The sequence below is a fragment of the Scophthalmus maximus genome, chromosome 5 (assembly GCF_022379125.1).
Source record: "Scophthalmus maximus strain ysfricsl-2021 chromosome 5, ASM2237912v1, whole genome shotgun sequence".
In the NCBI taxonomy this organism is placed as follows: domain Eukaryota; kingdom Metazoa; phylum Chordata; class Actinopteri; order Pleuronectiformes; family Scophthalmidae; genus Scophthalmus; species Scophthalmus maximus.
Genome location: NC_061519.1, coordinates 3,997,071 through 4,018,073, shown reverse-complemented (window position 1 = coordinate 4,018,073; position 21,003 = coordinate 3,997,071). Strand labels below are relative to the sequence as shown.

General features: G+C 45.3%; 1 protein-coding gene across 3 annotated transcripts in view; it reads left to right on the top strand.

Moving 5' to 3' along the window:
- The first annotated feature begins 2,534 nt into the window (after positions 1-2,534).
- Positions 2,535-21,003, top strand: part of kcnk9 (potassium channel, subfamily K, member 9) — a 38,676-nt gene continuing 20,207 nt past the window's right edge. The window contains exons 1-6 of one of the 3 annotated variants that reach the window (XM_035635296.2): positions 2,535-4,117; positions 4,851-5,025; positions 5,619-5,736; positions 5,863-5,971; positions 7,721-7,801; positions 7,883-9,132. In XM_035635296.2, coding sequence (XP_035491189.1) covers positions 8,520-9,132 — 613 coding nt within the window. In that variant the 5' untranslated portion in view covers positions 2,535-4,117; positions 4,851-5,025; positions 5,619-5,736; ... (1 more) ...; positions 7,721-7,801; positions 7,883-8,519. The other 2 variants (XM_035635295.2, XM_047332236.1) reach the window with 2 other exon arrangements.

The window sequence follows — 21,003 nt, the reverse complement described above, 5'->3', positions numbered from 1 at the left end:
TTTTTCAGGGGATGGGGCGGTTCATGTGGATTTTTAAAAGGGTGATTATCAGCGAGCGAAAACACACTCACCATGGGGCTCTTCAGTGTAAAAGGGAGCAGCTCGTGTCCCTCCTCCTGACCTTCCATTACGCTGGGGTTTTGTGTGAAATGAGTGCTCGAGTGTGTAATAAAGGCGGGATCAGAGGCCGATCGCTTCTTATTCACTCTGCTTGACCATGAAACCGCTCGCCAAAAAAACAGCCCAGTCTCCACGTAATGTGATAGCATAGGCAGTACGGCATAGAAACCTCCGCTTGTGGTAGATAGAACCCAATTTCTGAAATGCGAAGGATCTTTGATTCCAGTGAAAGCGTAGGGATTTTCATCTAGGGATGTTTCCTCGTGAAGGTCGCATTGGGTCCCGAGCTAACTTCGCTGCCCAGTAAACATGGAAGTTTACATTTATGAATAATACGTCACTGAAAAGAAGGAGTTCTCCGCCTATTCAACACAAACAATTCCAAAGTCATGCCCTCCATGCTGATTAGCTGCTTGCGTGCGTGTACGTAAGCTTGAAAGCCCGTTCAGTTCTTTCAAAAATTGACAACAACCCCAAGTGCATGCAACAAACGGGCTTGTGTGAAGAGTTTCCGTGGTGAAGTGAGAGTGTGTTAGTACAGTGCAGTCTGTACCACCTCACTTCTCAAATGCAAATCCAGTCGACTGCAGATTGTTCCCTCACCCTAACAGCGACCCCCTTCAGTAAAAAGTATCTCCCATCTTATCTGCCTAAATCATAAAGTGGGGCTGCAATTAAGAGCGTCCCATCCCCACATTCACTCTAATTAAATTCTCTGGTCTGGCATCAGCGCCCCTCGGTGCAGAGGAAGTAAAGAATCAAAAATTGAAAAAACAAAGAAGAAGAAGTAAGCACTCTGTCCCGGGGTTCATCGGCATTAGATGGGTTTTTTTCCCCCTTCTCATTATTTCATTTGGTCTCGAGCATCACACACTGACCTTGTGGACAGACAAAACAAACTTTCAATTCACTGTTAACACTTTCCTCCCACCGACACACTGGCTGAAGGAGAAAGATAGTGTTTTTTACTCAGTTACTTTATCTGTTCAAATTAGCACTTTGTGTGTTTCCATTTTTGGAAATCTTTAGTTTCACTCAACTGGATAATCTGAATCTGTGTGACGGAGGATGGATGGGGTGTGGGACGCTGGAAGAGGTCAGCAAGACTGAAGAACCTACAAACTTAACTCAACGACAAACATACAAGAGTGTATGTTAACACTTGACCAGGACAAAAACAATTTAATATTAACAAGTACCATCCACTTTTTGTGTATTTATTCTGAACTCCCTAGTACGGGTAAAGTCCATTTCCCATAATGCAAATGGATAGTGTCTCTTTCATTAGACCTTGATGTATTAATAATAGAGCTAAATGTGGCACAGTGAGTCAGACTAGTTGCCAGTTTGTCTCAGTAGAACACAAAATCTTCTGTGGCCCAAAAAAAGAAAGAACAATTTGATCATTTTAACCGTTGAACATTTTTTTAACGAAAGAGGCCTGAAAAGCATTTTGTGTCACATCATTCCAGTGTAATGTCTGTGGGTTTGGCTTGCGGGGAAGTTTGTAATAATCCTGATGACAGCAACCACCTCAAATGCCTCTGTGTGCGTCGTTCATCATTGGGAATACAGCGTGACATCAGGAGCGGTCGCGACGGCACGCTGACCTCCGCGGGACCGAGGACATCCGGAACAGTTCAAATGAGCTTTCTTATCAAACACAGTCGCCGCATTATTGGCTCCCGGCCCTCATCAGCTCGCAGCACATTGTACCTGTACGTCTGAGTGATATCTGCCCAACAATCGTCCATCATCAATCTGTGCTGATGCACTTCCCCCCTCGCCCTCCTCCTTAGTTACAACTGTGTGTGTGTGTGTGTGTGTGTGTGTGTGTGTGTGTGTGTGTGTGTGTGTGTGTGTGTGTGTGTGTGTGTGTGTGTGTGTGTGTGTGTGTGTGTGTGTGTGTGTGTGTGTGTGTGTGTGTGTGTGTGTGTGTGTGTGTGTGTGTGTGTGTGTGTGAAACAGGAGCCGTTCATTCAGTGGCAAATAATCCCCCTCCCACCCCGACCCACCCCATGTCACTCTGCAGGAAAACACTCATGCAAATGAATTCAGTTCAGTTCATCTCCCCTCTCCCTCTCTCTCTCAGCACTGAGTCTCATCTGCTCCTGTGTGTCAGTCTGCAACTGTGCACAAGATCTCACAGTGGAGTGATGGCATAAGTATAAATAAAATAAGTGAATGGAGAAATAAATTATGAAATACGTTAATAAATTAAAAAATGAATAGAGTTTGCGATGAAAAAGACAATGTCTGTATTTCTGCATTTATTTATTTCCAAATTAATTCATTCATTCATTTATTTATATTTACATTTTTGTATATCTAAATTTTTTATTCAACATCATTATTTATTAATTTATTTCTGTATTATCCATGTCCATATGTTAATTAGGTAGGGCAGCTGGGCTCAGTCTGAAAGCCGGATTGATTACGGCGGAGTTATCGTTGAATCGACTACCTCTGTCTGAATTTCGCCGGGACGGGGGACCTGCCTTAAGCTCAGTATTAGTTCAGTTCAGCTAAACAAAAGTAGTCAATACTCTGTTCTACTTGACCCGCTACGGTTAACGTCATGGAAAGTGTTTTCTGCATTCTGTCAAAATCGTCCGCTAATGATCCTAAATCATTTCGCAAATATCTCCAACAACACTTTCCATAACGTGAACTGGTACCGGGTTGAGTAGAACTGAGTATCAACTACTTTCGCTGAGGCAGATCCCTGTAACCAATCCAGCTTTAGACTAAGTTAACTCCGCCTACCCAATTAACATGTGGACACAGAAATACAGAAATAAATAAATGTTAAAAAAAAGAAGTATAAATACATACAAGCATAAATGTGGAAATTAATGAATAAATGTAGAAATAAGTAAAAAAATTTATCGCAAACAGTATTATTTATGTAGGCCTATTGAATTATTTATTTTTGCATTTATTTAATAGTACATAAATCATTTTTTTGTCCTTCATATGTGGCGGGTGGGAGATTAAGATGCTGAGCGGTTTGACACCTGCGCCACTCCTTCACTCTCCCGCCTGCAGCGCTGCAGAGAGGAAACCTGGATGTTTACTGATCCACTGCGACTTCCTGACTTAATTAGTCGGCTATCTGCCGCGGCACACAAGCTGCTTGAAATATGAAATGAGCCCAAACCTGAACTCGGCAACGCGCCCACGTTTCTGCAGCTGCAGGGAGAACTTTGTTTCAGTTAAAAGTCCCCGTGAAATGAAAATGCATCACCTTCACCTTTGTTCACTGACCTTTCATGTCAGAATATGCACCATCATTACAGCCAGTGGACTAAATGTGGTTTTCACTTCTAATTTGACCAAAACAACTGAACTAAAACCTAAATATGTGCTGTAGTCATGTCTTTGTTGTTCAAAGAAAACAGGACTTCATTTTGAGAAGATGATCTTGACACAAAGTCAAGTTGTCATTGTATAAAAGCAGGAGAGGAGATCTGTGATAACAAGAGCTACTACCATTCACTGATTGTCATAATTCTTATTAATACTAACTAATTTCCAGCCACTTTTTTGTAGAAAATGTATTAACGAGTGTTAATTGCAATGAGAAAACATTGACTTTAAAACATCAGCTAATAAAAACCTGTCACCTTTGATTTATTGCTATCGTGAAAATAATTGTTGTTTGCAGCCTCACAGCTTTTATTGATTCATTTAAAAACTTTTCATAAAAGAACCTTTGTTATTCCAAACACAATTTCGTCAAAATATCACTTCATTGTGCTCATTTTAAATTAAAATGTTTTTTTCACATGGTATTCGTCTGCGGGTGGGTTTACTCCAGGTGACCCTACGTGTGTGCGACGTGACGACAGGTGCTCACAGGGGCTAGCGGATGCTTCCAGATGCAGATCAATGTGCCATATGCTTTGGGTCACGTGATGACAACTGCCCCATTTCCATGACGACTGAGCAAACTCCATCCTCGGAGGAGGCCTCAGAAAGAGCAAGTACACGTGAAGTAAGTAGATTTTTTGTTTTTTGTTTTCTGTTTAATTTAATTGTATTTTGAACTGTTATCACTTATAGTTATTGTGCAGTTTTATTTTCATCTCCCTGTTGATGAAAAAGATACGATACATTTATTTATTAATATTAATTTGAACTGTACTTGTAGAATCTACTGTAAACTCCTCCTCAAGTCACTGTATTCACCAGATTCCCCGAAATGATCCTGACACATGAGCCCTGTGTCCTCCGACAGATTTGACCTTGACCTCTGGTTTTCTTGCCCTGCAGGAGGCAACACCTCCTGTGGTGGTTTATTTTCTGTTTAACAATGAAATATACATTTTTTTTTAAAAAGACATAAATCATTGAATTTGTAATCTATCAGAGCAGAGAGACCATTATTGTAATTTTGAGTGGCAACCGGTTGCACCTAGAGACCAAGAGGGTAGAAATGACATGAAGACACGCAGTCATAATCATTAATGTACCCAGAAGACACTGATCATTGTTCAATAAAGAAAGCGTCAGAACACTAGATTCACATTTGAGATCACGAGGAGTTAATGTCACATTTGTTTTAACGATTTAACTCTGGAGTGGAAACGATTTTTGTCGATTTTGATATTGTTTCTTGTGAGGCGATGTTTCGTATGTAACCTATCGATGTGTGGATGATGCATGACGCCTTTTTGCTCACGACCCTCGGTACAAATCCGTACCGAGGGACAATCGTTCATTTGTAGACCGCGATGGCTGTGTCTAGTTTTTGGGCCGTTAGAATCCACGCAGAGACGCACTGAGACTAACTTCTCCCTGACGCCGGTTAACATCATGTGGGGAGAAACTGTGCCGTTGTGCAACCTCCAGAGCAGATTCCTAATCTGTGCAGACCTGCATGAGAAACACGGCGAGGATGCTGTAAGTACACGCCGTCATCTCCATGGAGATCCATCTTTAGCGGTTGCCATTATTAAACTTTATAGTTCAACTTTTGTGGGTGGGCTGGGCGACGACTCGAGATGTAAGAACTGCGGAGCTAAATATAGAGAGGCTACAGATCCAGACACTGTTTATTAGTGGAGCTGGTTAGACTCTTGCACGCCTGCAGTCACTGAACACTGTGGTTGTGTGTGTGTGTGTGTGTGTGTGTGTGTTTACACGTCTGTGCACGTGAGCGTGTATTCGGGGAGAAGGTGAGCAGCTTCTCAGTGTCTCATTTCAGAACTAAAATTAGTCGGACAGGAAAAAAACGAACTCCTCAAGACCTTTGTGGCAGAGGAAATGACATCAGTGCATTGAGAAGCAACATTAGTGATTCAAAAGTTGTTAAAAGCTACCACATTTGCTTTTATTTTTCAGTTCAGGCTTCAAGCTTTCTTCCCTGAACTTTCAATATAGAATAAGTGCAGTAGTTAGGTTTTAGGTTTTTTTGTTAAGTGACAATGAAAAAAGCAAATAATTCCTCATGTCACCACCTTTGTCCCATTTCCCTAAATGTCCCCTCATATCAGACTGGACGACCAGCGGCTGCTGTTCCAACCAATGGAATAAAACATATGAGACTTACAGTGAACTCTGATACTGTCGGTGGGTCTGGTCTCACTCCCAGTTGCTTTGAAATGTTATATTGTGAGTATGAGTTGTGCAAACGTTCACAATTTTAATTATTAAACATATCGATTCCTAACTGTGGCTCAGTGTACAATGTACCAACTTCTCCTCTTGTCTGGGTCTTCTCTGAATTCAAAAACCAAGGGAGGAAACTGTCTCCCCTCAAGGTCTGTGTAATAGCCCTGGAGCTTTCAGTCGTGTCCTATGATCTTCATCAGCATGCCCCACAGCTTTGGCCACGGACGTCACCAGGGTGAGTGAGAACACTGGGGAAACTCTATATCAATTAAACATAAATTATTAGATTTAGATGCAATATCATGGTTGGTTTGAACTGCATGTCTGATGTAAATCTTTAGTTTTGGCAGGGGGGGGGGGGGCATACTTTCAAATCTTCACCGGAAAAGACTCTCATCGTGATGTTTGTCCTCTGCTGGTGCCTTTAGATGCCATCAGCTGTCAGGATCATGTGTTGGTTACATAACAATGTCTGGCCTGCAGCTGTGAGGGATTAACTGCCTTGCTCAAGAGCACTTTGAGCTCTGAAGTGAGTTGTCTTTTTTCCCCCTTCTTCATCGTTCTGCAGGGCTAGATGAACTTCTTCGGGGGCCCCGGGGCAGACATGAACCGCAGACCCCCCACTGTTCCTCTGGCCACCCCGACATTTCTCAGACTCTCTTGGATAAATTTGAGCTCATTTTATTAAGGAAGATTAACAAATTAAGAACAAGTCCAGGGAAACTGTAATAGAATAAGACAGAGACGTACGGTAATCGCGAGACCCAGGTTGCCCCGGTGACGTCGAGCTTAAGAGTAAAATACACAAAAATACGCCAGATTAAACGCCAGGTCTTGGAATAATAACTAATTTATGTGAACCTGCGTGCGTACTGTACTCGAGCAAAGCAAAATCCTTACAAATGCTCTGACTGTATTTCATTTTATTTGACAACCAATGATATTAAAGAGTGCAAAAACACAATAGCAACAATCAAAGGAATGTCTGTTGCCCTGGTGCATGCTGGGAGAGTCTAGACTCCAGTATCAGTGATTACGGCTTCATATTCTTTTTCCCCTCCCTCCACCTCTCTAATGTAATCCAGGCTGAGATTAAAAAAAACTAAAAATCCAAAACTCTGTCGCGTCAAGGAGGAATAAATCATCGTCGGCTTGCTGGAATCACAGAATGTATATTGAATGAAGAGGAGCGCCGCCATGCATTTTTCAGTGGGAGTTGAAAGGGGCCTCAGAATGAGATTTGAATTCAGGGTCCCCCGTGGGGGCTGGGGTGAGGTCAGAGTGAAGGGGTGATCCCGGGGTCCTCGCGATATATTTTGTTTAAGTGCCGCATACAGTATATAGGAAGTTATGTTAGTCGTTCAAATTACCACAAGATTATTCATTTTCAAATGGGGGGCTTTGGTGGCCCCTTGTGGGGCGGTTGCCCCCCTTTGACCTATGGTAATCCTGTAAAAAAAAAAAAAAAATCCGGCTGAATTATCTATGAATTCATTAGTTTTTCTTCCCCACTACCTGTTACTGTACATGTGATGTGTTTCATCCACGACCGTGACTTGGCCTCGGTGACGCGCAGCACCATGGACAGCGACCGGAGCGCAGATTCCCCGGTGCTGATGATGTGACCGCATCCGTGTCACAACAGCAGGAGTGGACACACTGTGGGAGGGGTCGCGTGGCGAGAGGGGGGAGGGGGGTGTGGTCCGCTGTGCCCCCCCCCCGGGAGAGCAAGAAAGCCTCCAAGAGTGTGCTGAGCAGCTCAGGCCAGAACTCGGATGAATCGTGACACTTGGGGGGAAAAAAACAGAGAAAACAGAAAGGAGCAACGCCCACCGATCCGAGTCTGGAGTGTGTGGGCACATCACATGTGGAGCCTTCAGAAAAAGAGCAGCTCGTGACACGCATGGTTTACTCAGAAGGGAAACACGTGTCGTGTTATTATTATTTTTTTTCTTGCCCCCTTTTTATGTCCCCATCGGCTCAGACTGACCAGCAGACGCCTCGGCTGACGAGCCGTGCGGGTGCGCTTGGATGTGCGCAACGGAGCATGTGAGTGCCACTGCAGGTACGGAGCGCGCTGTAGCCTTCTAGTCACTCGTGATGGTTTGAGAATACTAAAGTATACGTTTTGTTTTTTTCTCCCCAGCTCTAACTTCCACACTTCTTCCTCCCCCAAAAAAGGTTTCATTTGAGGGGAAAAAAACCCTTGGAACCTGTTGTCGACGATGATTTGTTGCGCGCTTGGAATATATATATATATATTTTTTTTTTACTCCAATAAGTGAGCTCATCCAAGAATAGAGCGGCTGGAAAAGGGGGACGAGTCTGGGAACCGGGTTGGTGTGATGTTCTGCGGCATCGTGTGGGAAACAGCTCGACAACTTGGCGCTGCCCTCCGTTCTTCCGCGACTCCCCCCGGCAGATCGACGACTCAGCACATTTCTGACGAGGATGGTTCGCGGGGAAGCTTTATGGATTTCACGGACTGTAAACTGATTTTTTTTTTCTCTTCCTTCTCTTTCTCTTCCCCGTTATGTGGAGGATGGTTGCTAAAAATAGCCCGAATGCTGACGAGGCTACAATGAACAGGTTGGTGTTCAGCTGAAACTTGAGAGACGTTTGGAACGATGCTCACTTACAGGACATGTTAATCCACAGCACAGACTGAAAACAAGTGCAGCGTCAAGGACATGAGACGTTCATCTATTTGGGTTTTATTCACACCGATGTAGTTCACGCGGGGTGGACGGAGACCAACAGGCGATCTGGGAAGCAGCTTGTTGATGGCACTGCGCACCGGGAGGACTTGGTTTGGGCAGGTCTTGCGCAGGGTCTCTCGGCTGCAGGGCTCCTGGTCCAGGCGATCGAGCAGTCTCTTGTGTCTCTCCGCGAACCAGGAGCAGGGTCTGGGGGTCTGTCGCCGGGATCAGCCAAAGGCGGGGGATTTCCATTGCTCCTCCGACTCCGGCGTCAGCCGCGGCCACCCTCACGGGAGCGCACCTTTCTGCGCCGCCGCCTCCAGGCGCTGTGCACACGGCTTCCCCCACGCCCGCTGCGCCTTTCCAGGGAACCCGAGGGGACATGAACCCCTCGGTCGCCGGTTCCTCGTGGCCATGAAGCGGCAAAACGTGCGGACCCTGTCCCTGATCATTTGCACGTTCACGTACCTGCTGGTCGGGGCCGCCGTCTTTGACGCCCTGGAGTCGGACTTCGAGATGCGGGAGAAGGAGCAGCTGGAAGCCGAGGAGAAGCGTCTCCAGGGGAAATATAACATCAGCGAGGATGATTACCGCAGACTGGAGACCATCATCATGGAGGCAGAGCCCCACAGAGCCGGGGTGCAGTGGAAATTCGCAGGGTCATTTTACTTTGCCATCACGGTCATCACCACCATAGGTAAGTCCCCGTCTCTATTAACGAGCCCCCGTGTCCACACAGCCGCGACAGGTGTGTGTGTGTGTGTGTGTGTGTGTGTCCCCCCCCCTCCCCTCGGGGTCCTATCGCTGTTGCGCAACAGGACACGGTTCATTATGGGGACAGTGACATTTGCGCGGCGGTCACACGGTGTGTCGGCGGCCGGAGCCCACGTCGCCTGACCGCGGAACATTCCCACTGTGCCACAAAGTCTTGAGATGAAAGTTTTTCAGCAACACGTTGCAGCACTCTGCGTGGTGCGCGTCGCTGCAAGCACGAAGAGAATATCAAGATTTATACTTTCTATTCATTATAAATACGTATATATATATATATATATATACACACACACACACATATATATATACATATATATATAAGTATATATATATATATATATGTATATATCCCCTTTGTAGTGACGTGGCGTGGCGTGGCCCGGGTCAGGAGACTGTATTTAAAGGTTGTAGACCGGGCTGCGCGAGGCCCCTCGGACGGGAGGGTTGGTGGGAGCAGCTCGCTGGTGGTGCTGAAGGGACAGCTCCACTCTCAGCTCGCTGCCCAGTGTTCACTCCCCCGGTCAGATGAACACCACACAGTCGGGCTGTGTATTACAACACTTGTTGTCTACAACTGGTGATGATAAATAAGTTAATATGTAAATATATATAGATATATTTATAAACTATGGATGAACTATAAGACCCACTACAGAGCATAAATCAACACACTTTCCCTCCATGCATTTGTTATGATTGTTTTTTTTATATATTTTTTTTATGATTTTCACCCTATAAGGAAACAGAAGCTCAACTCATTTGACGATGATGCATTTGCGTCACGCACAGATTTATTCCGAGCGGTGACGACGAGGAGGGGGTAGACCGAGTTCCCCCCCTTTGTTGACGCTCCACAATCAAACCACCATCCCTCTCTCTGCATGTTAATCATCCCACCCCTCGGAACGAAGTTAGATTTGATTGATTCCAAAGAGTTAGCAGGAGGGAGTAATAATAAGAAAAACAAAAAACAAGAACAAGTTTGAATTGAACATGTCAATCAGAGTTAGGGTTAGAGTTTGAACCCTCCTTCCCACAGAGGTCACAGCTCCTCCGTTATGGAAGTCACTGTTATTCCCGAGGAGTGTGTGTGTGTGTGTGGGGGGGGGGGGGGGGGGTCTAATGCACCAGGCCTGTCCTCCAGTTTGCCGGGCAACACTCAAAAAGGCACGACTCTGCTGGAGCTGCGAAGGCGGATCCGCCGTTGTTTCTAGGCTACGGCGACGAGAGCCCATTGTGATATTCATGTTCTCCTGAAGTGGCCACGTGCACTGCGAGGACCCCGCGTCGCCCCTGGGGCATCACCTCACCACAGCAGCCGGCAGCTCTGACTCCTCGGTGGAACACTACTGGATGGATGGATGGATGGATGGATGGATGGACGGACGGATGGATTGATGGATGGATGGATGGATGGATGGATGGATGGATGGATGGATGCGAGCTGAGAGCTGGAGGGGGACAGAGAGGTTCCATCTCATCACCAAAGCAATGGGATGAACTTCTCATGTGTCTTGAGCAAGAACGAGAAACAAAAAACTACATTTATCATTTATTTAGCATGCTTGTATTTAATCAACTGTACAGGTCAATATTTAGCTCATCACAGAGAAACAAATGGCTTGAGTGTTGTCGTCAAGTAACAGTTTGTGTAAATGGGGAACAGTGTTGCCTTAAATCCTGCTGTTCTACATCACAAGTTCAGAGCAGATTGTGATGAAGGAAAAACAAGTTTTGTATAATAAGCAACAGCACAGAACGGTTCACTTCACTGAACATCAATCTGGTTATTTTGACGTTATGCCACATGGGTCAATTTGGGAGGGGGGAAAAAAAACAACCTTTTCCCTCCACAATCAGTAAAATCTAATTCGATTTTGTTTTTCTTAGTTTCTTATCGGCGACACACCCCGGGAAAAGAACACGCACAGTACCAACAATGACCTGAACCTACCAACGAGTCCAAAATCTATTGAACATCAATGAGCCACGCTGTTGCACCGAGCCACGCGTTCCTTCTGTGGCTTATTCGATCCCTGGTACACAACTCTGTGGCTGTACGCAGACGCACACTAATAGAGCGCACGGCAGATAACGGCCCCCCAGCAAATGCACTGCACGTGCTCCTATGTAACGTACGGAGCCGTCGGCAAAGATTCACATCTCCAGGAAGAACGAGTGACTCGATTCTTGTTGTTGACACTAATGAAAGTGTAGAACATCAGCAGCATTATCCTTTAAAATCATATCACCTATCAATATCATGTGAGGCCTTGTGTGGTTAAGCAGTGTGTCTTATACACACACACACACACATATATATATATATATGTGTGTGTGTGTATATAATCCATAGCAGGCACTGTCAGTGTTTTGACACTGGCCTCAGGAGAGATATAACTCTCTTGTTACCTGAGCACATGCAGTGAAGACAATCACAGGAAAAAACACCTTGAGGTCAGTTTGATGTAAATCATTCATTCTGTCCGTGTGATTTCGTACGGTCGAGCCCCTCATCAGTCGGACATGAACAACTCAGAGAGTTTGACCCACGCAGCCGCCAGGGTCTTTAGGGGAGTGCAGCTTTGACTCGCCGAGTTAACTCAAACATACCGTTCAGGCCACAGTGCGAGACCCACCACCTGACGCTCTGACCTGTTGATTCTTTAGAAATAAAGAAACTGCATTTGTCCCCCCCCCGCGCCGCATCCATATAGACTTTCTTCTCAAATCAGTACTTCTGGCGACGAAAGTGAGAGAAGAGAAACTTGCCTCGTGCGAAAGGAAAACTGAGAAGATCGGAGAACCCTCTTTGGACCGTGGCAAGTGCACATGAGCTGGAATCTAGTGGCATCGTGTGCGACCGTGAAAAAAAATCTTGTTTTCAGATCTGCGGTGCCGCAAAGCTTGTGTTTGCTGTCGGATGTGAACTGAGTGAATCACCGGAAAGTTTAAAAGGGAGAAATGCAAACAGCACATGTGAACACGAAGGCGTTCCCCCAGCATTCATCACGAAGAGCTGCACTTTACACAATACTGTTTTTTACCAATAATCTTTATAGTATTCTCCAACGTTACAACTGGACGTCCCTTTGGGTTAGCAGGCTTCGCGTACGGTACTGTGCGTACACTACCACGGATGCGTGGTAAGTTCTCCAGCATCGCTGAACGGTTTTTCTGGTGGAAACACTGCGAATCACAGGCCGAGGCCCTTCGCCGTCAGCTCATCTGAACCCAGCTCAACACTCGTGGGAGCTTGTGGAGTGACGCCGCTCTCAGCGTCGTCACCAGATGGCCGAGTGTCTTTGGGAGTTACTGATGTTGAAGCAACCGCAGTAGTGATACACAGTAGTAGAAGTGCAGCGGGCATAGAAGAGTTATATGTCTGTAGCAGCAGCCGTGTTGGCCGCAAATGCAGTCAGAGCATCAGTCGCGCGAGGAATCGTAGCAATACTAGTAGTGGTGGTGGTGGAGTAGTGGTGACAGAAAGAGTAGTAGTAGAAGTAGTAGAAGTATCAGTCTAGGCAGTAGCATTATTACTTTCAGTGGTAGTGCTACAGGTACCAGTAGTAGCAGCAGCGGAAATAGTAAAAGTAGGAGTTCTGGCAGTAGCTTTAGTAACAATAATATATCAGTAATTGTATACGTAGTAGTGGACATATAGAAGTAGCAGTACTGACAGTAGTAACAGTAGTACTGGCAGATCCAGAACTCTGCGTTTACACAAACAATACAATATACATTTTCAAACAGTCAACAGATTTTGTAGACACTGATGAAACGCCACGACACGAACATGTACTGTGTAACTCCTGCAGTACAGGAGAAATCCGAATGAATGCTGCACTTAAACGTCTTTGCCTAAGCTGAGTAAACAGACACTTTGCGAGTGCTTCAGGGTTTTGTTGAACTAGTTCACGAAAAAAAGGCGAGACTCACTCTTGTGTACGAGGAAAATGAAACTTACTTCTCTCAAGTCTCACAGCTCCCCTAACTGCTCTCCTCCTGATCTTTCGTCTTTTAAATCTGTCTCAACAGCCAAACAAATTACAACCCAACTGTGCAGATCGTTCACTCACAGATAAACGAGATCTATGTATGTATAACAACACAGTTCCAGCCTTAGAGAGGTCAGAACGAGACTCTGTAGTTCGGTCATGAGAGATTTGTACCAACAGTGTCGTCTCTGGCCCGCGGTCGGGCAGCTGCTGTGGCAGACAGGAGCCATATTATGAAAGTGGGCCCGAGCAGTAGCAGCAATATGAGCAGTAGGAGCTGTCCTGTGGGAAAAAGGCAGAATCTCAGGCTGGCACCTTCGACTGAGGCTCTGCACTTTATTCATGGGGAATGAAGCATTTATAATCCGAAGCCCGAGGCCTCACCTGGCTGTGCTTTTATTGATAACGGGTTAAATCGTCGCTCGCACGGGGCTTCTGCTTGTAATCCACGATCAGGTGCTCATCCTCATTATCTTCATAACCTCCATAACTTAAAGTATGCGAGGGGGGAGGTCTAAAACTGCAGCCCAGCTATATATATATATGTGTATATAAATATATATATATATATATATATATATATATATATATATATTTATTTATTAATATATATATATATATACATTTATTTATTAATATATATATACATTTATAACCCGGACCTTTCCCACAGTGTCGTGTTGCCGGGAGACTAAAGACAATCTTAAAAGCTAAAAGTCATCCCTGTTAAAAGGTCATGGAATATCAACATTTGTATATTCGGTACTTATGCAGCGTAAAGATTTGACTGGAATTGCCCTTTTGGGGATCTGAGACCAGTGGTGTTGATTTTTTTTTTTTTTTTTTTTTCACGAATGTGAAAATAATTTTTCCGAAAAACGCACTGTGCAATGTTGTGCTGTACCTAAACTACCGGCAGCTCTCCTCCCGAACTGCAGACTAATGGAGTTTAATCAGGCCGAGCAGGACTTTAAGGTCGTGTGGAATGGCAGACAAAACATAATTGCTTTTTAATGAAGAATATATTTACTACAAACAATAATTAAATGAAAAATGTGTTGAGGCTTGAAATTAATTGGGGATTTTCCCCCCCTCCCCTCCCCAGGTTTGTTCTTGCAGGTGGAACTCCCTAAACTTTGTTCATGAATGTCAAACTGACTAATATGTCCCATTTAGTCAAAGAATATCCGGCTAATGTCGTGTCTAATAGACGCAGAACGGCATGATGTAGTCTAGGAAACATACCAGCACGAGCAGCGGAACAGTCAGACGACTGAACACAACCTGTGACATACACTAGTAACACAATGAGCCTTCTTTAAACTATTTTTTATATTTGACTCAACAAAATGATGATCATAAAACCAGTCATCGGAAAATGTGAGAGAAAAGAAAAAATGTTGCATTTTGATTTTTAAGGTTTACAGAAATTAAGTTAAAGAACGACACATCGGTAGAACAAGCTGAGAACAAATCATCTGACAAGACAACATGCTATTTACACATGCAGCATTTATGAAGTATTAACTTTACCCTGACCATATATTCCAACCCCCGAACCAGGACCCTTAAGTTCTCTGCGTGTTCATGCAGGTGCACATGTTTGTGCCTATACATGCTCCGCAGGCGTTTTCATCAGGATGGGGGACAATTATTTCAGTGCTTAGAAAACCTACGGAGAGCATCTTTCACCACCATTGACTCCATGAGGAGGAGCCACTGGTGTCAGAGCTTATTACAGACATACAGAACAACTGGTGTTGAATGCTGCCATGTTGTGCATTGAATATATATATTTTTTTAATATTGGATGAGGTCATAATGAATGGGATTGAGCATGAGAAACATCAATGTAAGCATCGAAAACAAGTATAATTTTATGAAGGACCATTGCCGTTTGTTTTTTCTGGTCAGGCGACACATTGGAGTCCAATATTGACTCCCCCTGTAGTTCCGTTTTTGAGTTTTCTTGAGTTTGATTCTCACACGTGAAATAATTGCGAGTTGACACCGTGCGGAAAAAAAAAATTGTGGCTCTGTAAAACTAAAAACTAAGAGCTGAAAGTGCTGACAGTCAAACGCTTATAAAGCTGTGGAGACCTGAGGCGAACCTGCAGAGTTGGTTTTGTCACCACGAGCAACTCCTTTTAGTCATCTCAGGTGCTGTTGACTGAAGAAATACTTATAAGTGCAGCTTTTAATGTAACGTACTACCACCTGAACAAAGGTCACAAAACGCCACATGAATGCTGAATGAATGTCGCCGGTTGGAAGATCAAGCCCTGTCATTTGCTTGATCGAAGAATCAGCGCTGTCCACACGTGCTCCACGCTCACGGATCAATTCGTCAGTTGTCCTTTTTATTTTAAAGAAAGCTCTTTGTGCGGATAAGTCGCATGCGGCGGCGCCTTTGTGGCTCGGTTTCCATCACGCCACGACAGCAACTGTCCCCCACACCTCGTCTCTATATAAAGAGCTGGTTTTGAGTTGTGTTTTAATCCTCCGGCCCAGTTAAAAGCATATCACCTTTTTGTGTGTGATTTAGATGCAACATAAGAAACACATTTGACTCGAGCGACGACACGGTGCGGTGTCTAAAATGTTCAGGGTCTAGAAATGGCTTCAAGGGCCCATTTGCATACAACACGTTGCGCCCCTGTGATTTGTCTGATCCTCCACACGGGCCAAAGGCTGCTAAAAGCTGCACTCTGCCTCCGCTCAGCTCGTTGAAAACACACACTGTGATCGTAACAGGGGAGGATTCGTGGAGCATGTGGACAATGGTTTGTGTGTGTGTGTGTGTGTGTGTGTGTGTGTGTGTGTGTTTGTGTTTGTGTTTGTGTGGTCCAGGTATTACTACTGATGTGGTGACCTAAAACATGGCCACATTATGGGGACTTGCTCATAATGTCAATTATTGAAGGTGTTTTAAGGTTAAAGGTTAGGTGTGTGTGTGTGTGTGTGTCGGTGTGTGTGTGTGTGTGTGTGTGTGTGTGTGTGTGTGTGTGTGTGTGTGTGTGTGTGAGTGTGTGAGTGTGTGAGAGAGAGAGAGAGAGAGAGAGAGAGAGAGAGATTGGTCTTTTTCTTTGGAATCTGATTGGAGATCTGCATGTAACCTTCACCGTAGCCTGGGGCTGTTTTGCCCTTTGCTTCTCCTGGCAGGCAGCAGACTTCAGTCATTCCCAAAAAGACCGACCATCGATGGTTCTCCAGCTGTGTTGGTTGTCCTTTGTCCACGCTCTCACTCGGAGGTCAAAAACCACAACCACCGGTGCGGTCGACAGACCCGCCCGCTCATCTGAATTTCCCTCACGACACGTCGGCTGTATTACCCCGGGTTTACCATTACTAAGGATGGATTATGTAAATCTCCAATACACCTAGGACTCGCGATTTCCACACATCTTTTCTTTGGCAGCAGTCAATAAAAATGATTGGGTATATTTGTAAATGCAAAAGAGGTGTTTTCAACCGATTGAGATGGTTTGACACAAAAACACGTTCTGAGCTCACCGTAGGACATCAGACTTCGCGTGTTGTTGCAATCGAGTTTCATTTCACCAGGTTTTCAGACTCATCTGTTTTCACAGGGAGTTCCGTCCATAAGGCGATGCACGCTGGGCATTATTTTTTAGACGATTTTTTTAGAAATATCTCAACAGCTACACACGGTCCCCGGAGGACGAACCCCTCTGACTTTAGTGATCCCGGACTTCGACATCTGTGGTGTCGTACCAAAGACATGTGATGACTGTTGAATTGAATTGAGGTCAGTTTTTTATTTGTCCTATATGTTTGCTTACGACCCGACACCTGTAAAAGTGATAGCAATCCCGTCAGCTGGAGTCATTTTTTCCACTTGGTTCTTTGTAGGAGAAAGTGAAAGTGGCTGGAACAGGCTAGTTATTTTGCCCTTGATATACATTTGATTTAGTTCTTCAATGACAGACCAGAGATTACAACATCAAGATAATAATAAATAAATAAATTCAGATTATTTATATTGTTATTCCCTATGGTTTCATATTACCTGGATGTACATGAAGCGCATTTTATCAATTAACTTGAGGTTTAATTGCGTCAGTTTTTTGAAACCGAACCTCCAGTGGGTGTTTTGTTCCGGCAAACATTATGGAGGGAGCCAGTCAGGTTGGCATGGCGATCGTGTCGCCATGTAATGATGTTCATATGTAGATTGAATGTCCATATGATCCCTTGGAGATCAGTTGCTCGGAAAATGCTTCTCATACGCGCGTGTCTAGTTCGTCAGGAGCAACAGACAGGTTGGGCTTTTGTGAATCACGAAACAACGCATGGTGCAATATTCAGCCATGTTCTTATCCCAAAATGACCTTCGCTGAACACCCCTCCCTCGAGTGAGGTCCAGTCCATCGATCTGTTTGAATACTAAGCATCCTCTTTGTGTCATTCATTCTGCTAACTTGCTATTTGCCCACTGGCCCTGCATGATGTCGGCCAGCATGGCTGTGCAGCTGTGGCTCCGGTGGTGCGGCCGTCGACTCTTCGGGAGGTCGGCGTCTCAATCCCCAGCACCTCCGGTCTGCATACAAGTGTCCTTAATATACCGAACCCCCTGGTGTCTCCTGTATCCAGCAGTGTGTGAATGACGTGTGATGGAATGTAGGCTGCATACAGCAGCGCTGTGTGAACGCGTTAGACTTTCCTCCACCGAAAAACGTCCAGTCGTTTTTTGTAGCAGCGCATTATGGCATATAGAGTATGGTCCTTTTATAGGACGCAGAGCTCTAGCGGTCGTCATGTACGCGGTCAGCTGCGGACCTGGTAAGTCCCTCACTTTTGTGTATTTAAATGGATTTGCTCACAAAGTAGTCATGCTGCTTCTCTGCAGTGTCACCCCAACTCCAACTCTTACTTTGACAAGCTCATCAACCATGCGTTGGTAGAGCAAATAAAGGCCCATGATGCGCTGAGGTATTTGCGGCGTACTGTACCTCCTGTCACCTGTAGAGGCGCTACATTAGGAAACGGTCGATATGGTCGTTGTCAACACGTACAACATAGTTTGGCGTAGGAGTTGGAGGGCTCCACAAACCACTAACTCCGTCAAGGAGGGCCTAAAAAAACTTTCTTTTAAAAAAGTGTTCTCTTAAAAAAGTATTTTTTGTGCTGCTGTTTTTAATCTTGTTTTACTCTGTTGCACTTTGGGATAGCTTTTAACACCGAAAAGGGCTTTACAAATAACATTTATTACTATTATTATTATTAATGTTGGAATTGGTCGAATGTTTGTTAAGACTAGAAAAAGGGGCTATTTAAGGTCCAGTCCGGCAACAGTCTGATTGGCTGAACCCTTTTCTTCTTCATCTCTATGTGCAGCCGGCGATGCGGACGTCAACCACACATTGTAATGCACCACGCATGAAGCGGCAGAAAAAAATACGATAATGGATATCTTTTTTTCAAAGCACGGAAATGGCAAAACTCGGAGAGTCGTGGGGAAAATAATAATAATAATAATAATAAATAGTAAATGTTTTATCTATCAGAGTATATTTATGGGGAGGCCTGAGAGAAACCGGCACTAATATATACAAAAAAACCCACCTTGCTGTTTGGCAGCCTGCTGTAATTCTGACTAGCGCTTGATGAATGTGGTCTCACCTTCCTTTGTGAAAAAAAGAAGGAGAGAAAAGAGAGAGAGAGTTGTTAATATGCCGCGTGACTGCTGCTTATTGAAAAATGATTTGAGGTGTTCGCCCTCGTTGGACTCTGCACGCAGTAGATTATTTTCACTTCGCCGGAGTGTCCCAGCTGTGAGCCTGATGGAGGTCTCCACGCAGATCGATGGCAGTGTGTTCCCGCGGCGCCCGGCGCTCTCGGTGGGAGCGGCCGCTCTATTTCTCGCCGCTCAGAGGGTAAACGGTGCACACGGGGCCCCTCGGTGCGGCGCGGCGTATGCCTGTGGCTTTCGACATGGAGAAAAACAACAACAACAACAAATGACATGAGATATTATTAGTCCAAATGAGTCTAGTATGTCTAAACTCTCCTTCCTTTAAAGGGACACTCACGTCATTTTAAAACTTCTCATAGGGAGTGTGGAAACACGTTAATAATGACATCTGGGGCTCTACAGGGGAGGTTTATCAAATAGCCCTGGTGATATTTTTAGATTATATAATCAGACAGCACTATATTTATTGATTTGTATCATTGGATAGGCGGAGTAGGTGAGCTGTGCTGAATGATGTGGCCCACGTGTTCGATTGCTTACGGCATGATTTCATTTTGTTGATGTGATAAACGATGAGAGCGAAGGCCAAAATGAGGCCCAAGGAGAAAATAACCTTGAAACTTCCTACCGAGGCTCAAACTATAAAAACAGATTCCTGCGCCTCTCCTCCCGCTCCGGGGACGTTTGAGTGGCGTGTGGAGACGTTGCTCCGCAGCAGCCGGGGAACAGCCTCAGGTCTCAGCCGAAGTCCCGGAGCCGGAGCGCCCTCGAAGCCACGGTGTCCTCGTCTTCAACTCCGGGGGCAGGATGTGCATTCGTACATCGCGCTCCCCTCTCCTCGCGTCCATCTCATTCCCGGGCTCGAGCGCTTGTCAGTCATCTCCAAAGGGTATCTACCTGGAAACAGGCAGTGACGAGGCCGCGGCGAGAGATGAAGAAGATTCAGAAAATAAGAAACAGACCGAGGCCGAGCGGACTCTGTTTGCAGCATATTTGCCCTTCCTGGACCGTGCTGTTGTCAGTGCTACTTCTCTGCTCCGTGCCTCCGATCTCATTCATCAAAACAACGCTGATGGCTTGTGGCCAGCATTGTGTTGCGTCTCCTCGCCGGTGTGAGGGGGGGGGAAGATAAAAGCCCACAGGCCGGCGGGAGGCTTCCTCTCACCAGCAGAGTTTTTTTCTCAGAGGAGTCGCGGCGGCAACTGGATTGTTCCGCTCCAGCACAGGCGAAGCCCAGCGGCCAAGCGACGGGCACAGTGGGCTCATCCAGGCCCGAGCGGGCCGCCGTGAGTGGAGAGCGTTGCTTGGTGAACCCTAGGGACTCTAAGTATTACTAGTATTATTTTTAATTTTTGGGGGGAGGAGATGTCCCTCTGCTGTCCTTCATAGGCAGCTGAGATAAACAGGGAAGAAAATGGAGGTAACATGTTGCAGGAGAGAAGAAGATAGAGGGGGAGTCCTCCGAACTCCGTAAGATGCCAGCGCTGACCACCATCTCCATGAGGTCACATGTTGACTATGCATAAGTGACTCATACAACCCCACTTCAAAATCACTGAACTATCCCTTTAATAAATCAAAAATATATACCATAGATAACAAGCCTGACTTAATATTATATACAGTACGCATGTGCGGTTACAATTTTATTCACAAAACCAAGTGCGGGGATCTCTCAGAGAAGAAGTCCCACAGGGCAAGAAAATTGAGCTGCAGCAGAATGGTCAGACGTCAGCACTGACCACGGGTTAGCCAAATTCATTTGGAGGAGAAAACAATGGACGGATTGTGACCAACATTTCGGACGAGTCCCCTTTCCAGTGTTCCTCGTGGAGTGGTCTGGGATCTCAGTTCAGCCTGTTGCTTGGTCCCAACTTCAAGGCCTGCCTCCGCCGCATCGGTGTGCAGGGTGGCGTGAGTCATGTACCGTCCTGTGACTGTAGAAATGCTCGCTAGTGCAACAGATGTCTATTAATCCACGGCGGAAACATAGTTCCCAATAATTACAGTACATATTGACGTATACTGTGTGTGTGTACACATATAGAACAACACGATCCTATATGAGTATTCGTCGCTT